This window comes from Sinocyclocheilus rhinocerous, unplaced genomic scaffold (assembly GCF_001515625.1).
Source record: "Sinocyclocheilus rhinocerous isolate Xijiao unplaced genomic scaffold, SAMN03320098_v1.1 scaffold603, whole genome shotgun sequence".
NCBI lineage: Eukaryota > Metazoa > Chordata > Actinopteri > Cypriniformes > Cyprinidae > Sinocyclocheilus > Sinocyclocheilus rhinocerous.
In genome coordinates, this window is record NW_015656630.1 from 999,847 (window position 1) to 1,015,826 (window position 15,980).

General features: G+C 37.4%; 1 protein-coding gene across 1 annotated transcript; it reads right to left on the reverse strand.

Moving 5' to 3' along the window:
• Positions 1-9,458: 9,458 nt before the first annotated feature.
• rab38b (RAB38b, member of RAS oncogene family) lies at positions 9,459-15,980 on the reverse strand. The gene is made up of 3 exons (XM_016528307.1): positions 15,771-15,980; positions 12,320-12,600; positions 9,459-11,285 (listed from the first exon to the last, which is right to left on the reverse strand). The coding sequence occupies exons 1-3, from the start codon at positions 15,967-15,969 to the stop codon at positions 11,133-11,135; spliced, it is 633 nt and encodes a 210-aa protein (XP_016383793.1). The 5' UTR covers positions 15,970-15,980; the 3' UTR covers positions 9,459-11,132.

Below are 15,980 nucleotides of genomic sequence, written 5' to 3' on the forward strand. Positions count from 1 at the left end.
TTACACTTATATATTATATTATATTATATTATATTAATGAAAATGATTTGTAATACTTTTTTAGTTAACAAAAACAACAATGCCACCAGGTTTATGTAGTTTTATTCTTTCAGGTTGCAGTTTATATAGCAAGTTCAGTTTTATTTATTTATTTATGTATTTTTTTTTACTACAGACATTCTTCCCTTAATCTAGTACTACATGCAGAGCAGACTGGCCTCAGAGCTGTTGTAATTCTCAACAGTTAGCCTGTATTGGACAGATGTGCTCTCTGAGCTCTGACGGCGTGTGCAGGCATACTGTACGGTCTGTACCTCATTTAACATGAATCTATATTCTATATTGAGCACTGGCTGCTCTTGATTCACTCTAGTCCGTTGAGAGTCCACTCTGGGGTCTATTTCAAATGTCCCACTTATTGATGGAAGGAGGTGTGCTAGTCTTGCCTAAAGGAAATGACAGACCTGTCGTTTGAGCAGAACGGCACACAATAGAGATTCCTGCAACTTTGTTGGACTGAAAATGATCAATGAGTTCAAAATATGAAGCTCGACAATATGAATGCATCATTTTAAAACAAAATCTGTCTATTTTCCTAACTAACAAATTATTTATTATCCTTGAAGTATATTTTGAAGGTCTTACCTAACACTGATAGATCTCATTCAGGAAAACAGAAGCATGTCATACACTTCAGCAATAAAGATTTCGGTCTTCAATCAAGTCCTGTGCTCTGAGCGCTTGACTGATGTCACCCCACATCCTCCAGCGCTGCACTTTAAGTGTAAGCAGCGTGTTTTGACTGACATACATTTAGAGGGCTGTCAAATGCCTGTCACTTTAGACAGCAGAGAGGAAGTGTGTTCATTGTTTCCTGAAATGCTCCTGAGAGTTGATCCAATAACAGACACAACCTGCATCATGTCTCCATCCATTTCCTCCTCATCTTTAAACAGGAAATTAAACTACAGTCATTTACACCATAGGAGAGACTCACCAATTTTATGAGAAGATTGACACTTTGACACATTTGAAGATTGTACAACTAGATTTATAGATTTTCTGAAGAAATTATGAATGACTCTAGTCCAACTCCATTCCACGATGGTTTGTGGGTGGTTGCCAGGGTATTGCAGTGGTTGCTAGGGTTGCTTTTAGGTTACTAGGATGGGTATATTCTATGGTTGCTATGCAGTTGTTAGGATGTTGTGAGTAGTTGCTGGAGTTGCTATGTGGTTGCTAGGGTGTTGTGAGTGGTTGCTATGCAGTTGCTAAGGTGTTCTGGGTGAATTCTAGGATTGCCATGCAGTTGCCAGTGTGTTCTGTGTGGTTGCTAGGGTTTGTATATGGTTGTTCTGAGTGGGTTCTAGAGTCGCTATTTGGTTGCTAAGGAATTGTTGTGTGATATAAAATAGATATGAAATAGTGGGGTTATTATGTGGTTGCTAATGTGTTCTAAGTGGTTGCTAGAGTTGCTTTTAGGTTGCTAGGATGTTCTGGGTGGATTATATGGTTGCTATGCAGTTATTAGGGTGTTGTGAGTAGTTGCTATATGGTTGCTAGGGTGTTCTGTGTGGATTCTAGGGTTGCTATGCAGTTGTTAGGGTGTTGTGAGTGGTTGCTAGGGTGTTGTGAGTGACTGCTGGGATGGCTATGAGGTTGCTAGGGTGTTCTGAGAGGGTTCTAGAGTCACTATGTGGTTGCTAATGTGTTGTGGGTGGATGCAAGGGTTGCTATTCAGTTTCCAGGGTATTCTGGGTGGTTGCTAAGGTTTCTGTTTGAAGATTTTTTGAGTGGATGCTGGGGTTGTTATGTGGTTGCTAAGGTATTCTAAGTGGTTTCTAGGGTCGCAATGTGGTTACTAAGGTGTTGTGGTCGAATGCTAGAGTTGTTATGTGGTTGCTAGTATGTTCTAAGTGGTTTCCAGGGTTGCTTTTAGGTTTCTAGGACATTCTGGGTGGATTCTATAGTTGCTATGCAGTTGTTAGGGTGGTGTGAGTGGTTGCTAGGGTTTCTATATGGTTGTCCTGAGTAGGTTCTAGAGTCGCTATGGTGGTTGCTAATGTGTTGTGGTCGAATGCTCGGGTTGTTATGCAGTTGCTAGGGTGTTTTGAGAGGGTTCTAGAGTCGCTATGTGGTTGCTGATGTGTTGTGGGTGGATTCCAGGGTTGCTATGCAGTTTCTAGGGTGTTCTGGGTGGTTGCTAGGGTTTCCGTGTGAAGATGTTTTGGCGGATGCTAGGGTTGTTATGCAGTCGCTAGGGTGTTCTAAGTGGTTGCTAGGATGTTCTTGGTGGATTCTGTGGTTGCTATGCAGTTGTTAGGGTGTTGTGAGTGGTTGCTGGGGTTGCTATGCGGTTGCTAGGATGTTCTGGGTGGATTCTAGAGTCGCTATGTGGTTGCTAAGGTGTTGTGTTCTAAGTGGTTGCTAGGGTTGCTCTTAGGTTGCTAGGATGTTCTGGGTGGATTCTATGGGTGCGTCTCAATCAGCTCCCTAGCTCGTGAATCAGTAGATCGTGTGCATGAATTCGGTCACTGGTAAGTTCCCTGACTCACTGCACTTTGGGACAGGGATCACTCGAATTCCAGTGACATGATTACGTTCAACGTCAACGGACAACATAGTAGAACGTTATCACTGGACCAATCTAATTTTTATATTATTTTTATTCTCTTTAAACACATCATTCTGTTACATATTCTTACAACATTTCAGCCGAATATTAATTATAAATGATAATTAGATGTGTTCATTACCTGTCTAGCGATGTGTGTTTGTTTAAATATACTAAAAAACGGTCCGTCTTTTCAAATCTTCTATCGTGTGTCATATATTTATCGCGTTGACTTGTATGGTTTATGTTTCACGCTTCAGAAATGTCACTTTATTTCCGGTAAGGGAGCATAGTGAGCGCCGATGCTCCCTAGTTTTCGTGGTGCATTGTGGGATTTTTCAGGGAGCGAACGTTCCAGTGCACTGTAAGGATTTCACGATTGAGACAGCCCTTAAAATGGCCGACTCCCTCCATGATCAGTGCCCTTACTACTGAACAAGGGAGCTGATTGAGGTTGTTAAGGTGTTGTGAGTGGCTGATGGGGTTGCTGTGCGGTTGCTAGGGTGTTCTTGGTAGATGCTAGTGTTTGTAAGCAGGGTGTTCTGAGTAGTTGCTAAGGTTTCTGTGTGGTTGCTAGGGCTGCAATGTGGTTGCTAGGTTGTTCTGAGCGGTTGGTTGCTAGGTGGTTGCTTACTGAGTCAAGTGAAAGAAGATTATATAATTAATTAATTAATGTTAGTTATCAGAAAATGCTGTTAATGACTCTGACAATGGCTTTACACTGGAAGTCTAACTAGTTGAATGAATGAATCTCTTTAAAAAGCATTTTAAAGCCATTAGCCCTGCTCACATCCGCCCACTAACTAGGTCAATGTGTTTTTCTTGCTAATAACAGTCAAAGCGATTAACTACTACAGCTACAGACATGAGAAACAGTCTGAGAAAAGAAGAGAATGGGCATCATAATGAACAATATCTGGCTCTTCTTAAACACCTAAACCCACACAGCTCTCATACATCTGGATAGCGAAGTGTTCAGAGATCAAAGCATCTGATTAAGAGTAAATGAGCTCTTGTGTCTGTTATGATTTAAACTCAGCTGATCCAACAAGAGAGAACACAAACAAACATTAAAACAATAATCAGATATCATATTCTTATTAGAGCAGTGCAAGTAGTGCAAATTGACCCTTCGCAGGGAGTTTGATTGACAGGCGATCTGACCAATCATAACGCTGAATCTGCCCTTTTGTCCGACAAACAAATCAGAATAGATTAACATGGGTGGACTTGGAAAAATGGTGTGTATTGACGTCTTTCTGAGGTTGAAATAAAATACATTCTGATGTTCATTCATATTTATTTCATACTTTAAGTAAATATGAAAAGATGATCGGCTCACATGCTGCTTAAACTGAGGTGCAACAGCGATCTGTCACGACACATTGTATTAGAGCCACAAAACAGTAAAAAAAAACAAAAAACTTTTATCGTTTGAATTTCTTAAAAAATGACAAAATTGCAAAGCTGAAACCTTGTTTCATAACTAAAGTAACCTGCTCTATCTTGTCTGTCAGTTTCTTTCCTATTTGCTCTGCAGTCTTTTTTTATTGTGAGAGAACATGATATGGCATGAGAGCGGCATGGCTTGTCGGACATAGCAACAGTAACTAAAGGAGGGCGGGTTTTTTCGAAGGGTCTGTTTAGAATGGAAGAGGACTGCATACTGCACGGTATACTACTGACTATTCTTTAAAAATATTTCGCGTTATGTCGGCGCCGATATCCTTGTGGGCAGCGCACCGAAATACAGTGCTGTTGCGCTACGGGCGTCCCGAGTTAGAGTCCTGACCTGAGGACCTTTCTTTATCTCGCCCCCCTCTTTCTCTCCTACTTCACTTCCTGTCATGTGTGATCTGTCCTGTCATAATAAAGGCAAAAATGCCAAAAATAAATCTTTAAAAAAAAAAAATCGTTGGCGAAAATGATCAAAAAATTATCAGATTGTAGTATGCTAAATAGTTGTCACATGAACATTGTGTTTAAGTCAGTAAGTAGTGTCAAGATATCATAAGCATTAATATGATAATTATGGTTGTTCACTGAAAAAATTTATACAAAATTTTTTTAAGGTAAGTGGTTGCAAACAATTTATTTTAGTTACATTTAAATAAATTTTTTTTTGAAAGTAAGTCAACTAAATTTGTTTATTTAAATGTAGTTAAAATAAATTGATTGCAACCACTTACCTTAAAAAAATTTAGTAAATTCAATGAATAATTTTTCTTCCAGTGTTCTTTATAATCCAGTTTGTATAAAAAATTCATTTTTGGAAGTATGAACAATAATAAATCAATGAGACTGATATTGGTTCATTTAGATTGCATTGTGGGTTTTAATATTCCATGCGGTATTCAGATTTTAGAAAATAAACAAGGTCATCCAAGTTTTGCATGCATAAACATGTAGTACATATGCACTGCATACTGCAAAAATAGTGTGTGATGGAATGCTATTCTAAACACATCTGATATCTTTAAAAGTTTCTCACACACAAAGTTTCTCTGTCCATGAAACCTCCTGTGAAACAGTCTATTTTCTTACATTTGGTGTGACACTGACTGATAAGATCGGGACACGAGATGAACTACAGTTGGATATGTGTTCTCTTTCTGTTAGTTTTAATCTTTTATTTCTCTTTATCTCTCTACCTGTCAACATTTTTCCTCTCACTCTGTGAGTCTGCCTGTGTGCCTACAGGGTTTGAATTGCGCTACTGACTACCAGATGGATGGCACTCCAGATATAAATGTACTTCAAGAAGTGAGAAAGACATTTTTGAAACGGCAGTGTCCTTGCACATATTGCCATTTTTAAAGGCAAGATATCTCTGTTTTTACACATATTTGTGTGTGTGTATGTGTGTGTGTATATATATATATATATATATATATATTTTATTTTTTTAATAATATGTAGCTATTCTAAACACATCTGATATCTTTAAAAGTTTCTCACACACAAAGTTTCTCTGTCCATGAAACCTCCTGTGAAACAGTCTATTTTCTTACATTTGGTGCGACACTGACTGATAAGATCGGGACACGAGATGAACTACAGTTGGATATGTGTTCTCTTTCTGTTAGTTTTAATCTTTTATTTCTCTTTATCTCTCTGCCTGTCAACATTTTTCCTCTCACTCTGTGAGTCTGCCTGTGTGCCTACAGGGTTTGAATTGCGCTACTGACTACCAGATGGATGGCACTCCAGATATAAATGTACTTCAAGAAGTGAGAAAGACATTTTTGAAACGGCAGTGTCCTTGCACATATTGCCATTTTTAAAGGCAAGATATCTCTGTTTTTACACATATTTGTGTGTGTGTATGTGTGTGTGTATATATATATATATATATATATATATATATATATATTTGATATTATTAATAATATGTAATAAAATAATGTATTAATATTATTATTTTATATTTTAACATATTTTGTTTAATAATAACAACAATAATAATTATAATTGTTGTTGTTGTTTCATGGTCATTTTTATATGCAAGATACCTCTACAGTGCATTTTTCTTATTATTATTACATTTATTATGGAAGATATATCTAGTATATATGTATTTATATTGCACATGTTATTTTTATTTTTTTTTAAAAATTGTGAAAGATGTTTTAGGGCCTGTACTGCCCTTTGTCTTTTTATATACAATATTTATTTATTTGTTTCATTTGTTTTTCCACCACAAAACTTGCTTTTTTTTTGTTGGAAAATCTTGCTTGATGTTTAGTTTGATCCGATATCCAGTAATCTGCTTGAATCTAAACGGTTCCTTATGTAATATAAGCACATCAAAATCTTATTTACAGGCGGAAGCACTACATGAATGCAGAGAACTGAGACAAACCACACACAAAAACACTAGTCATGATTTCATGTTTTTTTTTTTCTTTTGGCATAATAACTACCATGTTTATTTTAACACAACCCATAGCAGTGCATTATTTTTTGGACGTATCATGCATGGCAGTACCATCATAATCCTTGAAGTGTCTTTGAGTAGCCTACATCATGTCCTGTAGCCTACACGGTTTTGCACAGTATGGGGGAAAGTAATGAGAAAGAAAGAGCGATTTCTATCTCTATAAGTCTGAACAATACAAAGTATGTGAGTGGGAGGATGTTTATGTGTGCTCATCTCCATCTAACCGTTTGTGTGTGTGTGAGAGAGTGAGTGAGTGAGTGAGTGAATGTTGCTCTATATGCGAGAGATTCAGCGGCTGTGTGTCAGGCTGTGTGGGTGTCTGTGTGTGGGATGCTCTCTCCGGCAAAGCTAATGTGTAGTGTTCAGAGAGCTCAAGAGAAGCGCATAGAGCTTTTAATAAACATAGGTAGCCATGTAAATGTCCACTCCCCCATAAACGCCACATTTAAAGCTTTTCTATTCTATTTCAATAGCACCACCCGAATGCCAATTATGTAATTAAGCATTGTTTGATCTAAAAACGTCCTGCGCAGGATGTGCAAAATCCGGCCACCTGTCTATTTCACCCTTCCAACTCGATTTTATGCTTTCATCTTTATCTCTGCGTATCTGCGAGAGTTGCAGAAATCGACAAAGGCACGGGGATGTTTCAGCAAATTAATTCGGCTGTTTAATTAGACTGTTTTTGATGAAGCGCTGAGGAGGAATCTGCAGCTGGTATCTGTCACAGTTAGAGAGGAGTTAAACAACACCCTCACTCCCTCCATTACATTCACTCGTTTTCTCTCACCCACAATCCTTCTCATTCGCTCACTCGCTGGAATCCGAGACTTATAACGAGCAGTCTGCCTCCCAAGCTAGTTCCTGTGCATAAAGTATTTTAGCATGCTTATATTATGCTGTTGAAATCACTGTAACAATGAAAGGAACTATTTTAGGTAGGCTAAATTTTTGGAACGAACTTAAAATGTACGTTTCACGACGTAAACTGTGCCATTATTATTGCCTATTTAGAAGAAAATGACTTCTTTAGTAGCATTACCTTTAAAAGGGTATTTTAATTTTCAACTCAGTTTAGTTTTGAGAAAGGGGAGCAATCTAGCATGTACAGCACACGCAGCACGGAGACGTCTATTTGACGTCTGCATTTACATCTGCAAAACGTAATTTTTAGAGTGTTTTCTCATCTGCAATATGTCTAGGACATTTCTTATCAGATGTCAAATAAACGTCTATTAGATGTCTTTAAGATGTTTATGATTTAGAATGTATGTAGCCTAAAACTGACATCTAACAGACGTCTGTCAGATGTTTGTACACAGCAGATGCTTTCTAGATCAAGTGATCTTTAACAGACATTTTGTGACTCATTTTGTGTTCATAACGCAAAAATACACTCATATTGCAGCCTAGCCTGCTAAAGCGACAACGAATGAAACGCTTTGCGTAAAGGCTTTTGAATTAATCTTTTTGATATTTAAATTAAAACAGAGTAATCTGAATGACCCAAAAGCCCCCACCAACAACCCCAACTCCCCTGTTATGCTCCTTGGTGCAACTTAAAATTCATAGAAAAGTTTTTGACATATGAGTTATTATAACTTATGAACACTAAGTAAACTGCCCAAAAACTCACTGGTAAATTCAAACCGGCTCAATTCACAGAATTTATTTTTCTTCTTCTTCCTTTTTTTCCCCTTTTTTTTTTGTAAATAGGCTATGCCCAGCAAGTCAGGGTGACCTTGTTCCAGGACATTATTTTTTTTCAGGAGTTCATCATTACGTTCAGAATAACTGCATCATTGTGACTAACAGCATGTTTAGAATATCTCAGGCTAGTTTGCTGAGTCCTTGAGAATAATAGTACCTTACTTTTCATCTCTCTCTCTCTCTCTTCTTTCTCAAGCTCTTGTGTGCAGAGTAATGGCACTCATATGACTATGAGCAGGCCTGTGCGTTTTCCAGCAACCTGTGGTAGTCAAATTTAATTCCTGTGAGGAAAGCAGATGCAGTCATGCAGTCCATTAGTAGGACAGAGGTTCTCATAGAGCTGTTGTCCTCATCCATGAACATCTTGTGTAGCCCAAATAAACAACCCAGTCAACAATTTGATCTCACAATGATGTCACCATGAGCTCACACGATTCTCATGGTGTGGTCACAATGTGTGTTACTCACACCGTGAGGATCACAGTATGAGGATCATGTGAACTCACAATGATTTCACCTATTACTCACACCGTGAGGATCACAGTATGAGGATCATGTGAACTCACAATAATTTCACCTAGTACTCACACCGTGAGGATCACAGTATGAGGATCGTGTGATGTCACTGTGATCATCGCATGATCTCACGTGTTGACTGGGAAACACACTAGAATCCTCATTCTGAACGCATGTTTTTAAACTAAAAAAAAGTGAGTGCTAGGCACATTATTGATTAAATCAATGTGTTCTCTGTGAATTCTCCGAAGTTTGGGCATCTATAAGTGTTTCAGCAGAGCAGATTTCCAGGAACCTGGTATGAATTGCCTCCTCCTGCTCTATAAGGAATCAAAACAAAAGTATAGCCTGCAGAGGCCAAAAAACAAAACAAAAAAGTGGCATGCAGTTGTCATGGTGATAACACTAGAGTTGAATATAGTTGTGGAAAGAACTACAAGGCTGTAATTTGTCTAACCTTCCCACAGCCCGTTATTCCACCTGTGAGATCACGTTTATGTTGTTATACACCCATTTAAATATAATTGGTGATGATAACTGTTATGTTAGTAATGCTAATCCTGTAAGAATGAAGTCAGTCAACAAAACAAAGGATTTTATTTTATTCAGCTAAATGTACACTTAATACGCACATTTTTTTTTCATTCAGTTGTCGTAGCATAAAAATGTTTCTTTGTTACATTATATTGCAAAACCTTACAAAACAAAACAGATTTTCAAATTTCAAAGTGTTTCTTTATACCTTGACAACATCTTGATGAAATAGCTCACGGAAACATATTTAACGATACAATACAATCCAATACAACAACCCCCACACAGACAAATAATATGAGAAAACTCAGTGTTTGCAGCAGGTGCAGATGGATATGGAAAGCCAGTAGATCAATATACACATTAAAGGATTTGAATAAAGCACATGGTGATGTAGGGAATCATGGGAGATTTATATAATTTCAATGAGTCATACAGTGAATCACTGCAAAGGAGATGTGGAGAGTGAAATAGGAGTGAAAAAAGGGATGAAATGGAAGGATGGCAGTAGATAAGAAGGGCCAGGATGTTCAAGGAGACAGAGTGGATGAGGGAAGAGGTTGGCAGCTCTCTTTTTAAAGATATAGTTTGAGAAATCTGTTTTGTGCAAACAATTAAGAGACGTTTAACTTGATTATAAATACATGTTACTGCAGAATGCATGCACATATCCTGTAAATTAAAACCACAAAAAGCCCATAAAGAAGTATTTATCTTAGCATGACAGTCCTTTAACACTGTCAATATGGTAAATACTACAGAATATCATAGTAAACTGGTGTTAATTCTAGAGGTTAAATGCCCTGTCCATTGGTTGTTGTGTTGATTGGATGAAGTCCAAAGACTGAATATTTAATTGAAACATATGCATGGATGAATTGTTCATAAGATCAATAACATGCATTTAGAAATAGGTGAATGTTCATGGCAACTTTCACAAAATTAACGTTAAATTAAATAAAAAATTAAAATTAAATAAACAGTTTTTAAAACGAACTGTTGTCTCTTAAGAGTAAACCAAAGCAAAATATTGATGACTCATCATGAACTACACTGATTTTTGTCCAATCAAATGCTCTCTAGAGTGAATATGCCCCTCCCACTAATACTACCTGCCACCAATTAGCAAGTAGCAAACCTTGGTTTGTGATTGTGAAGAAACTTAAGCATAACCTCCTGTTTCAAAAGTAAAAATGCATAACCCAAACCTCATGTTTCAAAAGTGAAAATGCATAACCCAAACAATGTATCTTTAAAGTTTTTAGTGACATTAGATCAGGAATATAGCTGAAATGCAGATGCAAAACACTTCTGAAAGTGTCTTGACATGGGTGTTGCACATTAAAAAAGTATAATGTTAAAAAAAGTACAATGTTATTTTTCATATAACACTGGGGTTATTAAAACTCAGTCCACCAGAACCAGAAATAATAGCTATATTTTGATGTACATACTGATAAAACATTTCTGTTTCTGAAAGCATAATCAGCTGTCTGTGTCTGACAGAAAGAAGTTCTAATCTCTCACCTTGTTCAGTCAAGCATGCCAGTCCAGAACTCCCCAGGTTTTGTTAGACATAAATAACACAAAAAGACCAAAAAACGAAAAGTGCAGCTTCAAACATAAATACATTTACTCTGTGTGCAAGCTCAAAGTGTCTGTAGTTTAATGCTGTAACTAACAGACAGATCTCTGTGGTGGTTGCGGCTCATCAGTGGTTGACCATAGTGCTGGAATCAGAGGGATGAGGGTGTGAAGGTCATCTTCTTCAGTCCAAGGACCACCAATACTGCTGCCATAGAGTGCTGCCACCTTCTCTCAGGGTTTGAAACATGCAGAACAGGTCATTTCTTTATCAGAGTGGAGCTGAGGAGAGATGGTATCTGGAACCACTGATTTCAAGATATCATTCTCACTGGCAATTATGTGTTTCACAAGGAAGTTGGCAGCTTCATTAATGTTGACGTTTTCCTAAAATTTAGAGAGAAAGAACATACATTAAACATTTTTAAGACAACCAGGTTTTAGATAGTTTGATTTGATCATTTGGAAATAGGACTGTGTTTGATGCCAATGAACTTGACCTGTCAACAGTAATGACTTATTAAAACCCATGAAAATGCTACTAGATGGAAGTCTGATTGGACTCTTCATTAAGGATGAATGGATAGAGGTGCTGAAATAAATGAAATAAATAAATAAATCCCTTTGAAACCTCTCTACTGGATTTAATGAGACCGTCCCAATGTACCAACAGCCCATTCTCCCGTTTCCCTCAGCAACTGCTCTGCATGTGAGTGGCAGGTCTAATTAGCATGCAAATATGAATAACTTTCATTCAGAAGCTTTAATCAAGCACTAAAGGCTCTGACAATACAAGTTCTGTCAAAAGATATTTGTTAGACCGCTGTCAGTGGGATAGAAAAGCTATTTTTATTGTACATATAGGTGGTCCTTGCTAGTGGTGGCTACCATGTTGAGATCACATGTCAAACAAAATAATCTTGTAACTCTCCCAACAGCTGCGGAACAAATTTATTACATTTGTTAAAGACAGATAGACAATAGGTGTCAGTATAAAATCAGTCGTCAGTATAATATCTCAGTCAGTAGGCCTATAAGATCTCTGTTGAATCAGTCAGTGAAAAAACTTCCAAACTTGTCAGTAAAAGATGGTAATCCATGACATTTACTATAAATTATTGCTCTATATACCAGGGAATTTACATGGCACTCCAAGGAATACCATAGTGCAGATAAAAAACACAAACAAAACACAGTATTACCTTGATACCATGTCTTTTTTATTAGTTTAATGCCCATGGTACATTAATGCACTAATTAGTGAATATACTACAATGACATATCCAATTACCATGGTATTAGCTGGTATCGGAAACCATCACTATTCCATGGTACTATAGGTTTTTTTTGTAGACAGACACAAATATTCTCTGTCATTACTGTTGCTCCGTCTAAAATCATACCGAAATGTTATACCTTACCTTAGCAGATGTCTCAAACCAGCCCACAAATCCATTCTCCTTGCAGTACTGGTCCATCTTCAGGCTGTTGTTAGTCAGAAAGTCTCTATTTTGGTCGCACTTATTGGCCAGGAGCACTGTGGCGATACTCTGACCATTTGAAAGTATTAATTTTGAGTCCAGATCCTCCTTCCATTTGGAGACAGCCTCAAACGTGGTGGGTCTGGAAACATCAAAAACAATGAACGCCCCCATGGCCTCTCGGTAATAAACCCGTGTCATGTTCCCGAACCGCTCCTGACCTTCCAGTGCAGATGGAGAGGGAGAAAAAAGGTATAAAACAACTGGGAAAAGCATGACACAACAAGCCAAATGCCACTTCCATTCAAAGGTTTGAGGTTGGATTTTTTTTTCAGAGTTCTTGAAAGAAGTTTCATATGCTCAACAAAGCTGAATTTGTTTGGTGGAAAACACAATAAATTTAATGTGTTCTTACTAAATTTAAGTTTTAAAGGGGTCATATGATGCGATTTCAAGTTTTCTTTTCTCTTTGGAGTGTTACAAGCTGTTCGTGAATAAATAAGATCCTTTATAGTTATAGTTATCGTCCTTGGTGTGAACGGGCCTTAAGTCATTATAATCAGTAATTATGTCCCCACTGGATGCAACAAATGCCTCGGTTAAGTTGTATTTTCCAGAACAGTTCAACCCAAATATTCAGATGTGTGCAGTGCAATTTATGGAGGACTGTTGCCTCGGAGAGTAGCCTACAATGCCGGTGTTCTGACAATTAATACTGACTCACAGCTTGTAAGTACGTTTTCATATTTAAAGGATTTGCCACTGATGATTCTTGAGAAAGAAAAAAAAGCTTCCCTAAACTTTTGAACGCCAGTGTATGCTGAATGCATAAATTGCTTATACATAGTAAGATATTTTAAGTAACAGCTCATGGTCTCAAATTCTATGAAAGAGCCTGTGCCAGGCATGATTACATTTAGTATAACGAATCTACTGGTGAAGAACACATGACTCTTTTTTTTGTGCATGCACTTTCCTGCAGTGCACATCGTTCTGACCAGTATCCACAGCAAAGTTTCCTGTTGTTCTTATTCAATCGAATATGCTCGTTACGACTGACTTTTCCAGCTAATGGCACATTCCATCTGTGCGCCTTTCTCTTGTCTGACTGAATGCAGCTACTCATCTGGGCTGCCAGCATTATACAACATTCCCTAGGACAGCTGTTTCTCTCAGTTTGTTCTGTTATTTGTTCAAAATTAGAATCAGGAGGTGCATGTTGATCTCCGTGGGTCTGACAGCAGTCTGCTTCGCACTTGATGGACCACGAAACAAGAAATGCTGTATTGGTTTTGTTAATCCATATGGCCTTTTGAGATACTGCACAGGTGTTATACAATGAAATATGAACAATGAATTATAATGTAAATCATCAGTCTAGTCTAAATATATATCTTGCCTTTGCTTAATATGTTTATGAACAAAATGCAATTTTCAGATTTGAATAAAAGTTTTTGCTGCTATCGTTGACTGAAATTTGATGAAGCAGTGGGGAGTGCCCTTTACAGAAAGTGTTACAGTCACCTAACTTGACAACTTGGCAAAATGTGCCTGCTTTTGATGAAAATTATCACTAACAGGGAAAATGAACTCAGCATGTTTCACTTCATGAAACTGTATGTCAAATGACTTCCTGAGTTTATGACTATGTAAGAGTGTCTACTGAGTCATGTCAGGATGAGAGTTTAATAAAAAGTCAGTCCTAACGAGGACAGTATAGTAATAACGAAGAACAAACCCTTCAGTTTCTTAGTCCGGTTTAGAATATGAGTGGTTTAATGACTTGCTACTGTATAACTGCATTAGGCATCATGGCCTACACCTTACTTATCCGAATTAGTAGACTTCCTCAAAAAAAGTGTTTGTTTTTGCTAAGTATGCTATTTCATTTATTAAAATGTGCTAAACACTAAAGTACCATTGTTACCACAGTTAGTTACTACAACTAGAGTGTTGCAAACACAATGGCAGAAAGATTTAGCTTCATATACAGCTTGAAGGTGTTTATTATGGTTCCACAGTAGTAAGAATAGCCTAGAACCATGTTATTTTGGTGGAAATGAGGTTACCATGGTATATAGGCCTACTTGCGTTTATATATTAAATAAATAGGTAAACATTTTTAAGAACCACATTGGTTTTCCATGTAGGTTATATTTCTCATATGCCTTTTTGCTTTTTAATTGTGCTGTTGTTTCGAGCAGGTGTGCTGTTTTAAAGTGAAATTTACCGTAGCTGAGGACTGAGAAATACTGCTGGAAATACACTTGCCCGTGGTTTGTTTACAGAGATTTTCCCCCAGTTTCATCCGCGCGCTTCGTCTCTCAACCTCGCTCACATGAGAGACCTTTCCGAGCGGGCACGCGAAAAACCAGTTCTCAGCGGCGCGTGCCTGACACGTGAGGAGGACGTTAACAGGAACGAGCAAAAGTTTCTGGTTTGGGAACATATTTTGTCGCAGAACAAGATCAACTGACATTAAACTTAACGACGTTAAGTCGTAATGGACTAATTTGATATTGACAAAGAGCTGCTCTTTAAAGTTTCACGGATCTCCACCTTACAAAACCAGCCCTTACGAAAATTAACCATGATTTTACTATAGTAAAAGTGTAGTAACCATGTTCTGGCGAATGATTAACATTTTTATAACCACAGTTTTACTACAAATACCATGGTCAGTGTAGCAAAACCATGGTTACCCTGTTTTTTGGTTTTATTTGTAGTAATCTATGGTTAATTTTATCAACGTTACAAAATTATAAGGCTGTATTTTAAAGTTCCTAACTGACAGTCAATAATGTTAGCAAAAGCTGAAAGTTTTTGTTAAAATCTAAACTAATGGGACAGTCACGCAGGGAATTTATGCTTATAAAATCAATGATAATGTTAACAATATTTTACCTTAAACCTTATAAATTATGCCTTATTAAATAATATTATAAATAAAAACTATATCTATAACTAGTCAAATTTAAAATTTAGTGATAAAACCAATGCAATTAAATTACATTTCTTTTAAAATAGGCCTACACATTTTTAACCTATATGGTAAGCTTACAGCCTATTCCATTAAAATGACGAATATTTTTGCAGTGTACGTTTTAAGTGTAAAAAGAGTTATTTATGTAAAGACACGTGTGGCTAACCTCTCAGTTTTATTGCAGTAACACTAACTGTAACTATTATTTTGACTTAATCTATGGTTACTGTGGTAATAGTTTTTAAGGAACAATATAGGCCTACATGAATATTTAGAGACAATTCCATCACGCGAGTTGTGTGGTACTTAAAAACAACAGCACTTTTTGCATTTCAGCATATTTTTAATGAATGCTGACACGGATATGTCTTGGCTTTGACACACTGCTATCAGCCTACTTTCGCTTACCTGCGATGTCCCACAGCTGCAGCCGGACCGTCTCTGAGTCCCAGTTGAGAACTTTGAGCGCAAAATCCACCCCGATGGTCGCTCTGTAGTTAGTGGAGTACGTCTGATGCACATACCGTTTGATGATGCTGGTCTTCCCTACTCCCAAATCACCGATGACAAGGATTTTGTACAAATGCTCTTTCCGATTGCTATGCATCGCTGAGGACA

Coding starts and splice junctions, on each gene's coding strand:
- rab38b (XM_016528307.1), bottom strand. CDS start 15,969: ATGCATAGCAATCGGAAAGAGCATTTGTACAAAATCCTTGTCATCGGT. Junction 12,601..15,770: donor GCAGCTGTGGGACATCGCAG/GTAAGCGAAAGT, acceptor CTGCACTGGAAG/GTCAGGAGCGGTTCGGGAAC. Junction 11,286..12,319: donor GGTTTGAGACATCTGCTAAG/GTAAGGTATAAC, acceptor TCTAAATTTTAG/GAAAACGTCAACATTAATGA.